The sequence below is a fragment of the Oculina patagonica genome, chromosome 12, assembly GCF_052425735.1.
Source record: "Oculina patagonica isolate OP01 chromosome 12, crgOcupat, whole genome shotgun sequence".
NCBI classification, from domain to species: domain Eukaryota; kingdom Metazoa; phylum Cnidaria; class Anthozoa; order Scleractinia; family Oculinidae; genus Oculina; species Oculina patagonica.
In genome coordinates this window covers 12,912,316-12,931,992 of record NC_135769.1, presented here as the reverse complement: position 1 = coordinate 12,931,992, position 19,677 = coordinate 12,912,316, and the positions used below count along the sequence as shown (strand labels likewise).

The following is a 19,677-nucleotide window of genomic DNA, read 5'->3' as shown; positions in this document are numbered from 1 at the left end:
CAATAAATGACGATTTATAAAGTGCTGTCGAGCTCGGGACATTATGTGGAGTCTTACACCAAGTACAAGTCATTAGTTAGCTACAGACCGCTCTCAATTAAATTTTGTCGCAGGGGAGGGGACTGACTGCCTGCCCTTTTACTGGTAGTGGCGACAGTAGTGGTTGTTCTCCGTACTGTAATCTACTGTGCTCCGCCGTGTTTTTCCTTTCGACTGTTGTTGATCTCTGGTGTTTAACTGTTTGACCAAGCCTGTTTACCTCCATGCTACATGCGAGCAAAAGAATCGCATTTCCTTTCCGACGCAACAAGGAAAATGAAACACTATAATCCACGGAGACCGCAGTCCTGATACAAAACAGTCACAACAATATTACCCGGCGGGGTCGTGCATGTCTATACTCACTGTATACTATGGAGGGCAAGGATTTTCTGTTGCTTACTAATGAACCCTGTGGGGCGTTCATTATCGGTGGAAGGCGTGACAAGTATTTTGTCTGGTTAACCAATCAAGACTGACTATTCTCTGATAAAAATTCTTGTGAAGGTGTGTCTTTGCTCCATACTCGTTCACGGTGCAGAGCTTTGTCAGGTTGTTCGCAAGTAAAGCTTCACACAGCCATGTCTGGTCTCACGAAAGCCAAGAAATATGACTGGAAAGATAGCAATTTGGCCTTGTTTGGCTCCGATCTTGAGAAAAACGTAAGACAAAAGAAGCTAATTTAGCTGTAGGCATCGTTAGGCGCTGTAAATATCGCCGTGAATTCGTCGGTGTTCATCAAGGCTACCAGTGTCTGTTGCTTTCTTGACTCAGTTTACGTCTTACTTATCTTTATACCCGGTCTTTATACAGGTAAAGAGAGCAGCTGCTGGAACAGAAAAGGCTTGGCAGAACGCTGGAGAATCAGTTGGTTTGCAAATTTGGCGAATCGTTAAGTTCAAGGTAGAACGCTATTAGCTGTCATAACATACCGATAAATAAATAATTAGCTTTAAAAAATTCTTTTAATATAGAGTAAAATTTCTGGAAAGATAAGTGGGCAAATTTGGGATTTAACCGAAGCACAGGCTATTCTTGAGGTGTTTTTGGCCCAAAAATCTTTTGAAGAACAGGTAAAAAAATATATTTGGTATGGAATGCGGTGGATATGCCACGTTCACTGCACGCAATATTCTGGAACGTTGCAGACAGTTCGGCGTACGACAAGAGTACATGGGCGTGATACAGGGTGAGGTCATGCAATTTTCTGAAGTACTTCTGACTTGTAGGTATTAAATTGAAATACTGCTCTTTTTCTTGGGCCAGGTCCTAGTATAAACATTGTTATAAACAAATAATGTAGACTCTTGCCTAGTCCAATATTTTTAGCATGCACAGGGCCATTCCATTTTTTATCCACACCCCACCCCCCCTATTGATGAGGTAAGTCAAAATTTACCCCCTAAGAAAAAAAGATCAAAGTGCCAACATGATACCCCCCCCCCCTTCAGAAATAACCTGGTTTTTCAAACCCCACTCAGAAGAAAGCCAACTTTCCCCCAACCCTCTCAGAAATATTCAAAAAGATCAAACACAAGGGCTACCCCTTCAGAAATGACTTTCAAAGCCCCTTCAGAAAATCTCATCTATGGGGGGGGGGGGGGTAGAGTGGATATAAAATGGAATGGCCCACAGAGTGCTAATTTTCAATTGACAACCAATCAGATTTGAGCATAAATGCCGGAAGTATGAGAATCTAGCCAAGGTCTGCATTATTGATGCTGACCAAAAGAAATGCAGGCTCTCAGAAGATGAGATTGTAGGATCCTATTTCTGAAAGCGAGTTTATGTAAATTGCTGTCTACACAAAGGTCCTATCAACTCTGATTGTAGAGCACTTATTATTTATGTCATCATTATTTACCAACTTTGTAGATCATTTATTTTGTAGATCAAATTAAGTCCCCATGTTTACTTTGATTTATTTTTGACCTTATACTGGTACTAATACAATTAGCTTGTTTGGGACTGTACAGGGAGCATATTTGCCCTCAGTCTTTTCTGTGCAGACCTAGTGCTGCATTTGATCTGTACTGGCTAGGCATAGGGCTGATATTTCCCAGTACAGCTCTTGCCTTGGTTAATAAGATAATACCGTAATTAAAGTACTTAGTCAGACAATAAACCACTAAAAGTCAATAATATTTTCAATATATTATTTTATGTGTTTTTAAGGTGACCCACTGGTCAAAAGAAGACTATGGCAAATTCTATAATGGAGATTCTTACATTATTCTCAACACCTACAAGGATAAGGAAAGTGATGAGGTACTGTAACTCTGATTTGAAGTGATTCTAAGTTTAACAATCCAGTGCTTGGCATGCTTTGCGAGCATTTGTTCTTATTTTGATTCCGTCATGGAGGAAGAGCATTTGAAAATCCAAAATATTTGGACCATCTGGTCACCTAAAATAAAGTTTACTAGTAGATGTATATTTGTATAAATTGTTTGCTTTTAAAGATGAATTACAGTCCGTACTGCGCAATCTCGGCTGCAATGTTTATGTGAGCCTCACAAACAAAGCAAAACTAAAAATTACGTGACAAACTTACCTGTTTCTTCATTAATAACGCCAGATATCCTTGCAGAACAAATAATAACAAGTAGAAGAACCTTGACGCTATTTCAAACCGACGTTTCAGCTCATCGGAAGTTCTTGAACGAAGCGAACTGTAATGGCGGACTAAAAAACTTAATGTATGCTGTCACCGAAGTGTAACGTTTCAACGAATTCAAAACAAAAACGTAAACAAACCCCGAGTCTGCGCAGTACGGACTGGAAATCAGCTTTAAGGCCATTTGAATTAAAACTACATTACTGTGATTTTGAAATTGTGACTTCCCGTAGTGGTGTTACAAGCAGCTTCAACAATTTGAAAACAAGTTCCGGCCGCGCGGCGTCAAAGAAACTTGCTTTTTATTTGATTTTTTTACTTGAAGATAATTATGCATACTATGGTTTGGAGTCACATACAGATCCTCAAATTTTTTTTTACTAGTTGTTGCAATGTATTACCAGTAGTTACATTTATTTGATAATGCCCACAAATAAATTCAGTTTATAAAATGTTAAAATATTATTTTGTTTGAAGCTTTTGTATGATGTCCACTTTTGGATCGGCCAGGAGTCCACTCAAGATGAGTACGGCACAGCAGCATACAAGACAGTTGAACTTGACACTTATGTAAGTTTAAATCTGTCAAATGTATTCCAGTTTTGCAATAGACTATTAATTATAAACAGTTTATTAAGTAATGCTTGAAGTAATTTGTGTTCTCTAAATCAAATGATTATCTCAGTTAATTAAAGTATCAGCCATAATTTGTTTAAAAGTACAATTTTTCTAAATTTGAGATTTTGTGATGTTCAGATAAAGCTCTTTAAGGGCGTTCCTTTACAAAAAAAGTTCACAAAAAAAATCTTATTTCTGCGCGAAGTTATTGCGCGATAAAGTTTTTGCAAGGTTAATTATGTTAATTGCCCGTTGAGATGTAGGAGTCCCCCCCCACCCTGGGTATAGAACACCACCAGCAAGTGTTTTTTTCCGAGGCAGCTGTCCCGAGAAATTGTACAATTCTGCATGCCTTTGCAAAAGAGGCAATTGAAGAAGTTGACATATTTCGGCCCAAGCCCAGATAAGCCATATGCATCAAAACACATCCTGATGGCGAAAAGTGGCCGCCAATATGCATGCTTCCTCAAACTCGTTCATTTCAAATGACTAAATTTATAAATGTTTACCAAATGTGTACAAAATACAAGGGGGAAACTTTATGCAAGGATAAACGAGAAATGCATTACGAAAGCGAAAAAATACCTTCAAGTTTGCTGAAATAAAAGATGATGAAAAAGGTTTTTGACGTCTTGAGTAGTTTCGTGATATATGAAATTCAGGATCATCAATGGTAGTACACAATGCATTTTGGGTGAATGTGGGCCTTTAACTCCACAACTTCTTTCTTTTGCAAGAGTAAGAAAGTCTAGGGCTCCATGAAAGGTATAAGTCTCCCTGTCTCGCAAGGTTTTGAATTTACCATTCAACTGACACCCATTATAGTACTAGCTGATATCACAGAAAAATTGCTTTAAGGAACACATGATAGCCAAAATTTCATTCATAGCCAAAATTTCAGGTTTAAATGGCCAATGTGAAAATCTCGAAAATCTCAAATTGTCAAAGCATGACCAACACTTCAAAACAAAGTTAGGACCATATAGAGAGAGAAGGACTCTGAAGATGACTTCTGCTCAGGTTGTCAAAACATCAGTCACTAACAGCAGTTCTTCTCAGAACTACTCTAAAGGAAAATATCAAGCTAAACTGGAATTTCCAGAGGGGTGAACGTGGGAGGTTTAAACCAAAAGAACTTTCTCTGAGGGAGGTTTGGATACCTTCTAGAACAATTTACCCTACACAGCTGCTCGAAGGATATAAATATTTCACAGTTGTCTTCGTAATTGTTCGCTTGTCCCTTGCTCATTATAGAACACCACCAGCAAGTGTTTAAAGTCTATGTATGTATGTATGTATGTATGTACTCTCACCTGGACGATCACACTATATGACCTAAATGATACTCCTGGGTTCAAACCATTTACTATTTTAAGTTGGGACTGACGTACATTTTTGTTCCCAGCTCTTGCATAAAAGCACATAGTTAAAATCTAATTGTAATGAGTTTCTTCTGTGGTGCATGTAGCTGAAGGACAAGCCTGTTCAGCATCGTGAAGTCATGAACCATGAATCAGCATTGTTCAAAAGCTACTTTGACACACTTGAACTTTTGAAAGGAGGGTAGGTAAAATTAAGTGTTTAGTTATATATTATAAACATACCATATACACATGTACATTCTATGTAAGACGAGGTGGCTTAATGGTTGACTGGACTCTTGATCGATTGGTTCAGGTTCGAACCCTGGCTGGGGTCACTGTGTTGTGTTTTTGGGCACGGGAGACACTTTAGTCTCTTTGTGCCCCTCTCCACCCAGGTGAATAAATGGGTACCCGTGGACTTAATACACCGAATGCAAATATGGCGGGCCACTCGGTCGGTACCTGGGACGAGTCGCATGAAAGCGAGGTTAGTTAGGCCTCGAATGTTTTGTTTTGACAATACTTCTGTCAGGAAAGCCTTGCTTCGTGGTTGATCTGGCGTGTTAAATTTCCACCTTCTTACCAGCTTTTGGGTTTGTTAATGCTGTACCTGAAGGGAAAAGAATCTTCCACAGCAGAGAATTATTTTTTTGCCAGTTTCCCCTTTCAACGTTAAGTGGAAATCAGATGAAGGAAGGGAGTTCACGATCCCCGAAGGAACTTTTTATTATAAATTTGTTCATTACATTTCAGGTAAGATCTTAGAAAATACAAATGTAAGCGATCACATTTAACTCCAAGTCGTTCTTATTCGGGTCAATGCTTTCACTAGCTTTAACTATGGGGGCAGCGGACAAAGCTGGACATGAACAACTTTGAGGCAGAGGATGTCTTGGAAGTGGAGCTTTTCTTTACCTTGGAGAAGGTACTGGCCACGCAACTCATGCTGAAAGACCACCAGACACCACATAACCTCGTCATTTAAACGATTTTTCTAAGATCTTTGATCTATTAAACCTGAAATGTAGCGAACAAACATCAACAGTTCCCGCGGCGATCGTGAACTCATTTCTTTCGTCTCAACAAATTGCATTGATCCACTTTTTCCCTTAAAGCCAAACAGTTAACACTTCTATCAATTCTCGTGGCATTCAGAATCATAGCAACTCTTAGTTGCAGCAAAAAGAAACACACCAGATCAAGACTTCTGTAGGAAAGCATGTCAAAACAAAACACTGAAACCTAACTAGCCTTGCTTTCATGCAGCTCGTCCCAGGCACCTACCGAGTGGTCCGCCATATTTGCATTTGGTGTATGCTGGGGGCTAACCCTGTGATGGACTAGCATCCCATCCAAGGGGGAGTAGAAATACTTCTAGTCGCTTGATGCTACAGAAACTAGGCCCTAACGCAGACTTTACTTAGACTAGGTCTTTGTACCTGCCTGTCGGTACACCCCTTTCCCCCTGTAATTACAGTATTGTGAAAAAGTAATGCAAACGAAATGCGCGAATTTCGTTCTTTGTTCTCCCGAACTTTCGCGCGAAAGTTCGCAAAAAAATTCGTTGCGAACTTCGCGACATTTCACGACATTTCGCGCGAACTTTCGCTGGAACAAAGAACGATATTTTCTAGAACTTTCGCTGCCTCACCGATAATTCGCGAAATTTCGCTAGGTGAGACAATAAATTTCGCTAGACTCTCAACAATAGTTCGCTTTTCTACGTGCAGACTCCGCTACGGGATCGTTCGGTCCGATGGTCATGTAACATACACGAAAGATATCTTTGTTTTGCTCGCAAATGCATGCCGAATTTAAGTAAAAATGGTACGTATTGATCATTAAGCAAATAAAGCACGCAACTAACATATATAAAGGGTACTCACGTGGCATTTGCGAAAGGTTTTTAAGCAAGTTCGCTGGCTTGGCTCGATTTGACATCGATAAAGAAAATTAACAAGCATTTGTTATTAATTCTTGTTCATTACCTTTTATTTAAATGGCGGCTCCTAAAAAGCCATTTGGTTTAGTGAAGAAACGTTAAGAATGAAGTTTTCATTCGTCTTTCCTTCGCTATTTACTAGTAGGCTGGAACTGCGGTCATCCATCGGCTCGCTCTGGAATATTATTTCGTCGGCGTGCGTGATCGTCTTTTGAGCGGTCGAGATCATTCAAAATCTTGCATGTATTGAACAATTTCCTCGCAATCTCTTCCACAAGTAAATTTCTGCCTGAGACTGTTTCTTTTCCTTCAGCTTTTTAAAAGTTTTATGCAGAATCACCGCTAACGTGACACTTCAAGAGAAGAAAGAAAAAATCGATTGTTTTGACTTGCTTTGGCGACGTCTTACCAATCAGAAGCGGCTGTTCTCACGCGCTTGGCAAACATTGTAACACGATCTATCAGAAAGCGGCTGGCTACTGGCTAGATGTAATATTTTTGTTCAAAACTACAAACTTTTAATACCACGACTTCTTTGCTAAAAGAAACCACTTCGAAAGTTTGATTGAATTCAGAATACTCGACAAATACCGACAACAGCATGGCGTTTCGTGTTGATAACATCTAAAGTTCATCCGCTTTATCTGCTCACTGGCGACTTGTGAAATATTTTGCAACGAACTGAACAGTATTCATCCCGTATTCTCTGGCAATTTTGCAGTTGTTTTGAACGGTCTCTACCTCAGCAACAACTTTCATCGGAAGATTTAGTTGTTTGAAAACTAGTAGCTTTTGGTATGATGATCGATAACCACTAATTCTTCAGAAGAATGCGTGATTGTTTGAGATGGGACTCTAAACTCAGGTGAATTTTTTGTCACGCGTATGTACAGATCTAAATAAATTCACCATTTATTAGTAATTTCTTTTGTTGTTTTTTCGATTGCATACATGTAGTCGTGATTTAACAAATATGTTGATTTGCTGCACGTGGATTGTTTTGTAGTTTGAAGGAAAAACTGGGTCTCGGCTTATTAATATAGCCGAGTGTTTTGGGTTTATTTTTTGTCAGACTCGAACTGGTTCTGAACCGAAAGTTTAGGGTCTCAGCTTTAATATAGCCAGGGTCGGCTTATAGCCGAATAAATACGGTAGTAGCAATAAACACAATTTCGCGCGGGGACAAGCACTACAGTGGGAAACATTGTGTGTTTTTACACGACATTCATATCGTTCTCGGTAGTTTTTCTCGCGAATGTGAACTTTTCGTCATGAAACTTCAATGTTTTTGTCATTTGGGAAGAAGTTTATATTTACGTTTTCTTTGTGCACTAACGAGGTAAGTTTAAAGAACAATTTTACGATGTAATTAAGAATTTATATCTGTAAACACGCTTTCTCTGTGTTTCAGGCCGGCACAAGAGAACGATTGAGAGGGAAGATTCACATTTACATCATAGCGAACTTTGCTCGAAAAGACTCGAAACTTCGCGCGAAAGTTCACGAATTATCGCACGAAAGTTCGCGGCAAATTACCGCACACAGCGGAAAACTGCGCGAAAGTTCACGCAAATCGAAACAATAGACGTCGCGAAAATTCGGCGAAATGTCGCGAATTGTCGAAGAGATTTCGTTTCAAGCGAAATTTCCTCGAAAAGCCAAGAAAAGCGCGAATTTCGTCGAAATTCGTTTGCATTACTTTTTCACAATACTGTACATTCCTTTCAAAAAAATGTATAGTACAAATGTATAATACAGTGGTATAAATTGCAAGATCTAAAAACAGATCAGAAACGTGAATTACCATACTATAACAGTATTATTGTTGAAATAACTTTTTTTAATGATTTTAAAAAATTATTAAGTTACCGGTATCTTATAGTTTTAACTCGGTCACCAGCTGGTTCAATTCTACTGGCTTCTATGTCAATATAATGACCCACAGCGTCACCATGTTAAAATTCGCAGTAATACAAAATTATTGCTTTTTTCCTTGTGTAGTGCTGACTCTGGCTTCAGGAGAGTTGGACCTAAACAGTACAAGCCACGCTTGCTCCAATTTAATGATGAGGTAATTTCTTCTTGGTCATTTTGCTAAAACTCTCCAATCAATATAGTTCTTATAATGATAACTTTTTTAAGTGAGTCTTGGTTAATAAAGTTTAAAGGAGAAATTATGGATGGCTTGTCAAGTCATATATTTTTTATAACCACTGAAAATTATTTAGGTATAACTTAGATTTGTAGAAAATGTGAATTTTTCCTACTAAAATTAGACAAAACAGTTGAAAACTGTGTTTTTTTCTTAAAATTGACCTCTGCCAATTTGAAAATCTTTTTTTAACAGTACCTTTAAATAATGTGTCTATGAAGACACTATAATTGGACCTAAACAGTACAAGCCACGCTTGCTCAGTTGGTTAGAGCGCCCAACTGGTATCTGGGAGGCCATGGATTCGATTCCTGTCGGGAACTCAGAATTTTTTTTTGTCCCATTCTCGTGTCATGTTGAATATCTCATCTTTATTATTTATTACCAAGCTTAAAATTTACCAAAAAAAATAATTTACCATCTTTATTATTTACTATATTATTATATTGTATTGTATCACTTTAATTTGAATTCCAATAGATCCTCACAATGCTAATTTATGCAATCATGATCAGATTTTGTCATAAAATGTAAGCAGCAGTTAGATAACAGTTGTTTCATGCACAGATTGTCAGCTACTTTTATTCGTGTTAATGTTTTGAAAGGTTTTCTAAAAATTAAAAAAACGCCATAATGCTTCTGCACGCATAATGCATGCTGTTTGTTTAGTAGTACAGTATGGTGTACAGTAATTAAATTACTAAAAGAAAAGAAAACAAGTAAATTCAGTTGTTATGTTTGTAGGGGAAAAACAAGGTTAAGATGACTGAGGTGGCATATGTTAAGGAAAGTATTACCCCTGACAATGTCTACATCATTGATAATGGCACTGAAGTTTTCCAGGTAAGATAACTATGCCCTCTTTTTGACCATTTGACACCTGCTTACTTACACAACTTAAACTGTGAATTTGTCATACAAATAAAAATTGATATATTATACCAGTTTACTTTACATCATCTTCCTCTCAAGCTTTACACTATGAGATAAGCTCCCCACTTATTGCATGAGATCTTTACTTATACATGTTACTCAAAATCTTGGTACATTTAAAGCCCTTCAGGGTAATTGTGCTTCTGTTTATATTAGAGAACTGATTAAATGATGTCAGCTAGTTCATGAGCTACAATCCATCACATAAAAACTATATCTCACCTTGTATATTTCATTTAAAATCTTTTGGACATGGCGCACCTTTTCCAATTAATGGCACCCTTTCTGTGGAACAGCTTGCCAGATGATTTGCCGGTTCTATTGACATTTTTAACCATAGATTGAAGACTTCATTTTTTAAAATTTACATACATTTTGCACATAGATTAGTTGTTTTATCAATTTATCGTCTATATATTGTTTTTTTTTGCATACCAATACAAAAGTTTGGACTATAAATATGGCAGGCAATAGATGCAAATTTTGCCCCCCATCTCAAGATTTTCCAGGGGCAAACGTTCACAAATGAGGTCATGTCGTGGGATGAACACTTTTTGCTTGAAGGAGTGGCCGAAACTCATAAAAATACTGAAAATGGCACTGGAAGCATTACAAGGTTATCATTGAGGGAAGCAGAGTTTTTGTCAGCCACTGAATGTTGTCAAAAGAATTTTTGACAAACTTTAGCAAATTATGAATATTCGTGAGTGAGTGTCGAACATGTGAAAATGAAATTAATTTTTGTTTGCTTAAGTCCCATGCTTGTATTTTAAGTTATTTACAAATAAGAAACAAACGCTTTCTCTTGATAACCACCTGGTTTGAGTTTTTTACCATCAGTTGCAGAAAATATGTCAGTCTCGCCGTCACAGGAAGTCTCACATTTACCATTCAACACCCCTATAGGACACCTTGACACCCGTCTGGCTGAAAGCCTGTCCATAACCCTAAATGACATGTTAACTACTGCATACACATTTTGAGCATTTAATTTTATTTAATAAGATTTGTTTGTTTTAAGGTGAATGGCAGCCAGTCTGATAAGGATGAAAGAATCAAAGCCATGCAGTATGTTGCCCAACTGAAGGTCAGTCCTGAAAAGCAACCTAGTTTGTAAAAGTCCAATATTGCAGTTATGGCTGCAGTCGCAGCAAGGGATTCTGGCAAGTGGCTTATACACATTAATTGTGGAAAAATAATAATCAGTCTTTCATTGAAATGTTTATTGAATTAACATTGATTTTTTTGGTAATCCACCTTAATTATGCAAATTTCAGGATCTTCTTTGTATTCAATTTATTTATATATTTATTTCTGTTTTATAATTTTTCACCTTCTGTAGAGTGAGAGGGGAAGTGTTAAATCAGAGGTTGTTGGTAAGTTCTTTCTTTTATGTAACCTTTTGTAGTTTGTGTAATTCCATAAGATTACTATACATGAAAAAATTAATCGATTCTAAAAGCAGTGCAGTTCAGTTGTAACACCAGTGCAAAAAATGTAACACCAGTGCAAAAAAAGTTACACCAGTGCAAATTATGCATCGATATTCTGGATTATGATTGTCTGAAAGACAATAGGAAATTGGACATCCATGTTATGGTCAATTGACAATTGTAGAAACAAGGTATCTGCTGACCAGTATCACATGATCATATTGTGGGCTCAGGTGTACACCTCATCGAGGTCATGTGTTTTTGAAGCTGACCGCTGACCAAACTACTTTTTTACCATTGTATCACAGGCTCAAATCTTACTTTTTTAGTGCAGAATGCACTTTTGTGATGGTTTGGTGGGCAGTCTTCTGCTTAATCCCTTAACCCCTCAAGCGCTAAAGCACTATAGTGTAAACTTTTAATCAGAAATTAATTAATTAATGTCAATTAGTTATTTCAATATCAATTAATTATTTCATTCCCAGGGTCTCTCTCCCCCCCCCCCCCTTAGGGGCGGGGAGAGAGAGACCCTGGGAACGAGGTTGCAAGCACTTTTGATTTGAGGTTCAAACTATATCTCCCATGGGAATACACTGTTGGCTCGTTCCTGTGAGCTTTATTTCCGCTTGTAAAAAACGGAAAGCTTTGCTTTTTTTGCCTTCCATTAGCTTCATTTATCACTTTCCTAAAAAAACCCGTTTGATTCACAGGCTTTAAATCGAAAGCTCCTTGCGTCTTCGCGCGCGGTGGCTTTACAAAGTTTCCACTGATTAAGACAAATCAATGCAGCTGACAATAGCACCCTCTTATTTGTTTATTAAAATGAAAATTGACTTGCATTAAAGTAAACAAGAAGTACTCGGCACATCGTGGAAATTCTCATAACTATAAAATGTGCCAAGCGTCATCTATTAGCTTTTATTCCAAACGTCAGTGTTCTGACTAGCAAGATGTCTACTGAAAGTCATTGCCATCGCGTTACAAATCTGTCGACAATGGTTGCACAGCGAATGCAGACGATTACAACTGTTGTTTCTCTCAGGTAAAAATTTATGTGATTTACTCTTGAGCCATTCGTCTTGTGCTGTTCAAAAAAACTTCATCAGCTGTTCGACTTGTGCCATTCAAAAATTTTCTTCAGCCGTTCAGCATTCCATATACATCCACCGCTGCAGCAAGCAATTCCTTGTTAGCTTTCGCAAAAAAATGTTTACAACGTTTAACGTCCACAATCTACAACAATTTCTTTACAAAATAGTAGTGAGCAGCATCCAGACGGACGATGAATAGATTTTTTCCAGCGTTTGCAATAGATTCAGTGCTCGAAGCTAACGGTCGTTCACTCGTCAAAAGCGAGTTAAATTTCCCAGCGGACGAGTGAAATTTCCACTTACTCTTGCTCGTGGACGAGTACACTGTTCCTTCCCTTCATTACTCTTTGATTTTGTATATCTTGAGTTAATAAAAATGACTATTAATTGCATGCTTTGTCTCTTGTTTACGATCGCTCATTTATCCTTCGACACCATTTTGAAATTCGTTAGAACTGGGTCGAGAAATCCAGAGGCATGCGCCGTAGGCATCAACATTGCAGGGGGTTGTGATCGCGCGGTAAACTTGTGTAATCCAGCTGTTTGGTTCCGTATTGTGAGTTCTTCTTTGCATATTTGGCGGTTAAAACCTGAACAACAACGATGGCAGCTCACCAAGCTTTTTCGTTACAGAACTACTTCAAAAGGACAGGTCAAACAGAGTCCGTTAATGAGAAGAATGTTCAAGAAAGCCAGAGGGCTCGTCGACCGAACTACCTGGATTGACTTTATTGAACATTAACTCTGCCCTGTAAACTACCTGGATTGACTTTATTGAACATTAACTCTGCCCTGTTAAGGCTGTTTACTGAAAGAATGAACACTCCTGACTATGTTGATTTTCTGATAACTTTATTTGAAAAGTTGTTAATATTTATATAGACACATTTTAGAAGAAAAACATCTTGTTCTTTATTTTTCTGATCCAAGGCTGCCCCATATAATAACTTGCTTTTATAAAGAACACCGGCACAGTAAGGACCGTACTTACTGTGTTCTTTAAAGGAAGTTATTAATATGGGACCAGTTAAGTTTCCTCTAGGACCAGTAAAAACTTCACTTCACTTGTCCATGGAAGACCACTCGCAAAAGTTAGTTTTGAGCACTGAGATTACCGTCTGACATCGCCGTACTGAATCGTTAAATCAGTGTTTATTTTGGTGGCAACACTTTCCACTCTCCCCAATACTCAGTAGTGACAAACACGACACTTATCTGCCCCTCCCCCATGTTGTTTATTTGTAATCTGCTAGAATCTAGCAGACACGTGACCAGACTAAACCAGGGTCTCTCTTCTCTCGCTCTTGGGGGCGGGGAGAGAGACCCTGGGAACGAGGTTGAAGTGCTTGATAGTCTTGATATTTGCATACTGTTAAAGATCGATACATTTTCGAAAAGCTTGTTGAATAAAACTCAAATCTTGAGTAAAACATGCATTGATAATCATATATTTTGAAAGCAAAGACGGCTTTGGAGCAGGAAAAAAACTGCGACTATTCATGAGGTGTTTGTGGACCGACGCATATTTACAAAGCTCGTACGTGACTGCCAGCGAATACTTTAAGCTCTTGTTTATATTTATTGTTGGATGCGAACAAGCCAGTGTCTGTGTTCGCAGGATGCAAACGGATATATTTTTTTTGGACTGATAACTTGAGCTATTCGAATGGCTGATGATTTTTTTAACTGATATTTCGAGTTGTTAGAGCAGCATCTTATCCTGTTCGTGTCTGACGAACGGTTATTATACGAACAGCTTTCCCTTTCCAAACTGCTAGCCGAAAGGCACGTTTTCGTTGCAGAGGTCACAGTTATGAACGTTACACATTAAATATCTCAGCTTCAGGAAGGGTAATCAGGAATTGCTTGCCGTGGCCAAAGATGTTATGGAAGGCCATTGAAGGACACTTTGGTCGGTGCGATGTAGTAGCCTCGCTTAGAATGTGACAAAGAATGACTCGACAAATTTCTTGAAATTAGAGGACCCCTCCCTAATGTGTTCAATTGTCCCAGAGGCACGTGACCAGACTAAACCAGGGTCTCCCTTCTCTCGCTCTTGATGGCGGGGAGAGAGAGACCCTGGGAACAAGGTTGATACCGTGATGCTTACGTTGTGCGGCCTCAAACACAGAGACTTGTCTGCCTGTGATCTTACAAAACATAAAACAGCGTTTTAAACTGAAAAGTGAACTCATTGGACTTATTCTCAAGGAAATTATTACAACAGTGTCAATTGTTTGACCATATTGCATTCTGCACTACCCTTTGAGTCTCTGCGTTGTCTAATGAAATAACATGATTTTGTAAGCACAATTTCTGCAATTGGAGTTAACAATTTATAATAATTGAACTCAAATTGAACTCGAAACTGTATGATTACCTATACTAATACTATAATTTTCAAAAAAGAAAAAGGAAGGCTTTCTTTCTTTACTACTTCAGTGTTTTGTGAGAAAACAGGTTTGATTTTTTAAAGAAATGTGTAGTTCTAGAATTGTTAACTCACAGCGAAGATCATACCATTTATTTTATTGATTTATTTCATTCATTTCATGTTATATGCATTTGTAATAACTGTACATTTTTTATTCTTAGGTGATAGTGCCCGATCAAAACTTCCTTCTGGGGATGTTGACTCTGAGGTGAGTTTAGCTATATTATACTATACTGCAAATTAAGCAAAAAAACCTGCAATCCCAATCAATGTGTTTTGGCTTTCTGTTCAAAGAACATTCAGCGTAATGTTAAAATTTTTAAATTTTGTCAAATCAAGTTAGGAACCTCAAAAATATGTAAATTTACTGTAAGGTGAATAAGTACCAAAAGATAAGATGATCAAGATTTGGACAGGTTGAGGCAGATAACAAAAGACAAAATGGGCCTGTTTAGAGGTCGGAAGCCTCAATACCCCTTCTTTAATTTCCAATATAGACCCCCTGTGCAATGCCTGACAGAAATTCAAAACTATCTCATAGGAGATAGTAAAGAGATTTGTCAGACTGAGGCAATAATAATTCTCTTTGATGATGCCGGTATTACACAATCTTCACACGATTGACTAAAACTCCAGTTCAAGTGATAAAATGTCTCAAATAAACACTTAATACTCAGCATGAGTAATGTGGTAGCGAAAGTCTCTTTAACACCTTTAATTTGATATTGTCACAAAGAGTAGGCATTTAATTCCATGGGAAGTTGTTTCATATGGCTGAACATTTTTAGTTGAGTTTTACAATCAAATCAATGAAAACTGGCTTCAAATGTTTTGCTGAAAACCCTCATTATACACACACATAGTAAAAGCATAGAGACCGTAACTATGCCATTTTTTTAATGGTGTTTGTTTTTCTTGATAGGAACCTGCTGATGAGGATTTTGAACCTACTATCAAGAAACTAAGTGATGCAAGTGGACATCTGGAACTGTCTGACACAGACAGCTTCTCCAAGAGTGTGCTGGATAGCAATGATGGTAAGAACAATTAAATGTGATAACTGGAATGTTTTAGTTTTTACTCAGTTCTTGTTTTGTAACCAGTGGCATTACAAAGTACAGTGTTTGTTCTATTTTCGGCTCGAGTAACCATACAAATGTAGTTACCCAAGCAATTGGGACACCCAACTGTCTGTCACCTAATTTTTAAAGGCCTTGTGGTCTTTCTGTGTCTCGTGTCGTAGACTTGTTGGGACACGCACTTGTTTTTGATACATATACATTGTTCTTGTTGTTGGCTTCTTTATATCTCTGCAGTGTTTGTGGTTGACAATGGCAAAGCCTGCTTTATTTGGGTGGGAAGTAAGGCTAGTGTTGATGAACGGCGCAAAGCTTTTCAATATGCTCACGTAAGTAGTATAGTTATCTGTGTGCCATCATTGTATGATCATGTCAAAATATGTGATAAACAAAGCTTTTTTTGTTATTTAATTTTTCTATTGTTTTGCTGCACACATTGTGATCCTTCAACACTGGTTATTATCCATTTCTCTGCATGTATTGCGGACCAATCGCTTTGATGGTATTGCAGCCTTTTGATCAATATGTCACATGACACGTCGTTCAATAGACTAGAGACTTTTTTTATGGTATTTCGTTTCTTTTCGAGCAATGGCTGCAGCCATGAATGGGTTTCCGTCCACTATTATTTTGGCACTGCACGGCTTGGAAGTGGCACTGAACCACCAGCTAAGCCAATGCTAATATAATAACATGTTTGCAAAATTTGTGGAAACGTACCTTCTAAGCTCGTTCGTCTTACAAAAGTATCTGTTTGTGTTTGATTTAACAGTTGTGTAGAAAAAAAAACCATGATATTGATATTCATTGTTTTGTCTACAGGGCTACTTGCTGAAAACCAAGCATCCATTGGTCCCAGTGACTGTTGTGAATGAGGGCCAAAAATCAGCAGCCTTTGATGCATTGTTTTAAAACTGTTGCCAAGGTAAGAACAATACATCCAACCACTGGCTAAATCAAACAAATTTATAAGGTTACCACTAGTGCTATTCTCACTTTACTATTTTAATCGTTTGATTTGTTTCTTGCTCGCTGAGCTCGATAAGTTGTTCAAAACTTTTCCAAGAAATAATTCTGAACACAGAGATTCCAACCCTCCCGTTTTGGCCGCAAACCTCCCGTTTTTGCTCGATATTCTCCCGTTATTTTTTTAGCTTTCTCTGTTACACTAGCCATTTTTGCACGATCCTTTGTCGTTTTTCTATTGTATCTTGTCCAATCATCTCGGGCTTCTTTTACCTTGAGGGCTTCCTAGCATCAGCCCGCGGTTTTTGGACGCTGTAATGCGGTGGGACGTTTGTGTTCGTTCATGGTCTTGCTTCATTTGTATGGTTTCAGTTGGTAAATTTCTATTGAATATGATCTCAAAATGCAGGAAATGGCATCTTTAGAGGCCTATCTTTTTAAATTTTTCCGGGGGTGCATGCCGCCGGCCCCCTTAGAGGCTCGCGACCAAAATCTCCCGGGTTTTTTTTTTTTTCATTTCAGGGGGTTGGAATCTCTGTGAACAACTTGCTGCGCTCTGCATCTGAAACATTTTTTTACATCTAGTTTAGCTTCTCCGGTCCTATCCCCCACCCGGGGGCAAGGAACTAAAAGAGTTTTACTAGCTTCTAGTTAAATTTAACAAAGGTTATTAGATGAACGTTCTATGACGCATGATTCTGGGACGTTTTGTTTTATTAATCTTCGGGCCATTCTCTTCAAATATACCGGTATTCAGCCCTGGTATTGTTTCTTACTTTGTCAGTCGTACTTTCCCGCATTCTTCAGCCTGAAAGAGGCTAGGTCATGGTATTTAGGTAATTCTTTTTATTTTTGTTAATTAAGAGCTTTAATTTTCAAATTGGGAGAGCAACAGTTATTGATTGGCAAAATCACGGCCACATAACAAACAAGGATGATTTTGGAGCATTGTAAATGACACTTTCATACAAATCGAGATAAAAAAAAAGTCGGGCATACGTTTTTGAAGTTTACCCGAAAGCAATCCATTTTAATCTTATCGAATTTTGCCCATCCATGCCCCATTTTGGCCTTTCTGTGTTCCTTTTGAGTAATTCTACAGTTTTAAGCCGTTATTGTGATATTTCAGTTAATTCTATGACCAGTTGGTCAGTGCCGAAATTGCCTAAAATTGCGTGACATAGCCTTTGTAAGGCGGTAAAAAGAGTTTGCACGCACCTGTAACCTACTCCACGACTTAGTGTAAACCAGTTAGAAATTTTCCTACATAGCACTCTTATTGTAATTCCAGTTGTAATTCGCATTTGAATGAATTTTTTGAATGAAACATCTTTCTATCTTTTTTGCTTTTGCACAAATTTAAAGTAACTATTTTGTTTTCAGCATGGTTTCAAGAGCTGAATGACAGCCAGACGAACACTGTACCTGTTCGAACATGACTTTCTAGTTTAGATTGTTATACACACTTAAATTTGTAATCGTGGGTTTATAGTAAGGTGTTATTTGTGGTAAACATAAGTGGCGTAGCTACTAATATATAAGGACTTTTGTACGTTTTATAGCAAACAAGAGACATTGACTGACTTTCCCTGAACTTTCCCAGGACAACCTGAACAATCTCGCCTGTGTGCGTAAAATATCTTTAGATTACAGATGTAACTTTTGACTTTGTATTGCCTTAAACTTCAATAGTTCATTGCAGTCTAGTACTTAGTTAAAATCAGTCTTAAAATATTGACAAGCAACCTGTATCTATCCGTCACCCTCGAGTAAGACTAAGGTCTAAAATAAAGATGAGTTGTTAACCTTGTGTGTTGTTTATGCTATACATCTGCGCTTGTGTGTGTATCGCCAAGAAATGCAACGAAATCAAGACTCTGAGATCGATCGAGCTCCTCAATTTGATGGTTGGACCCTCCCCCCCCCCCTCCCTCAACCTTCTCAAAGACTTTTCTCCCCCCCCCTCTTTCACTTCATTCGTCAAACTATTTTTTGTGTGATTTAGTGAGGGTGGCACATAGTAGTTGTAAATCTAACAAATTGTGGTCCTCCTATAAATTGCTAAATGAAGTAACACATGCCTCCCAGGCTGTGCTATAATTTCATCTCCATGAACTTTTGTATGATGTGCGGATTCTGCGGCATGCCTACCACATAATTACGAAATCAACAACACATTTGGCTTGCAATCCATCACTCCCTCGAGACACTCCCTGAGCCAGCTCAAAACCGCCCTTCCCAGCGAACAAACTTTAAACTATTCGCTGTTCCGGACAAACACTTTTAGGTGCACAAGAAGAGCTCTGAAGCATGCTCGAACGGATCTCGACTGGGATATGGTGATATGGGGCGAACATAAATCGGTGAGCTAGGCTAGCCGAAAAAAAATCGGAGCACGTTTCATAGCGTGCTTCTGCTTCCAGACCGCACTCGGCTGGTCGATATATATATATTTTTTTGAGAGCCTGATCGCTGGCTTGTTTTTCACCGCCAACGCCGTCAGGATCAGTTTGCCGTGTATATTTTCCGTTTTAACTAATTTACTGATTCAGGTCTTCAAGAGATCCTGCACCACTCATCGGTTTGTCGGGTTTTCTGTGATATTGCAGATTTTTATACCGTAATGATTCGATTTAGCGCCCTCCAAATAAGCGCCCCCTTCCGAATAAGCGCCCCCCATTCGAATGTGTTTTTGTCAATAAGCGCCCCTATTCCAATAAGCGCTCCCCATTCTAATTAGCGGTCCCATTCTTATAAGCGCCCCTATTCTAACAAGCGCCCCAATTGTGGATAACTGCCCCAACTGAAGTCATCAACGTCGAATAGTTAACTCATGAACATTCACCGTACCGTACATGTATATATTTACTGCTAAAATGAACAATTCTTTAAAAAGTAACTGAACGTTCCACAATTTTGTTACTGTTACAGTTTCTGTTATTGTTAATTTTTTTAATATTTATTTAAGTTTTGAACATTTGGTTGTTTCTACAAAAAATTAAATAAGCG

The 19,677-nt window shown here is 38.2% G+C and overlaps 1 protein-coding gene across 1 annotated transcript; it reads left to right on the top strand.

The window, feature by feature from the left end:
- Positions 1-536: 536 nt before the first annotated feature.
- LOC144631945 (gelsolin-like protein 2) lies at positions 537-18,478 on the top strand. Its single transcript, XM_078490531.1, has 14 exons — positions 537-701; positions 853-942; positions 2,215-2,307; positions 3,134-3,226; positions 4,743-4,837; positions 8,582-8,651; positions 9,477-9,575; positions 10,687-10,752; positions 11,008-11,041; positions 14,785-14,831; positions 15,546-15,660; positions 15,940-16,031; positions 16,525-16,627; positions 18,052-18,478. Exons 1-13 carry the CDS (start codon positions 621-623, stop codon positions 16,612-16,614), a joined length of 1,065 nt encoding a protein of 354 aa, XP_078346657.1. The 5' UTR covers positions 537-620; the 3' UTR covers positions 16,615-16,627; positions 18,052-18,478.
- Positions 18,479-19,677: the final 1,199 nt, after the last annotated feature.

Excerpts from the sequence above, each read along its gene's own strand:
- LOC144631945 (XM_078490531.1), top strand. The coding sequence starts at position 621 with ATGTCTGGTCTCACGAAAGCCAAGAAATATGACTGGAAAGATAGCAAT. Across the intron at positions 943-2,214 it reads GGCGAATCGTTAAGTTCAAG|GTGACCCACTGGTCAAAAGA; the intron begins GTAGAACGCTAT and ends TGTGTTTTTAAG. Across the intron at positions 4,838-8,581 it reads CTTGAACTTTTGAAAGGAGG|TGCTGACTCTGGCTTCAGGA; the intron begins GTAGGTAAAATT and ends TTCCTTGTGTAG.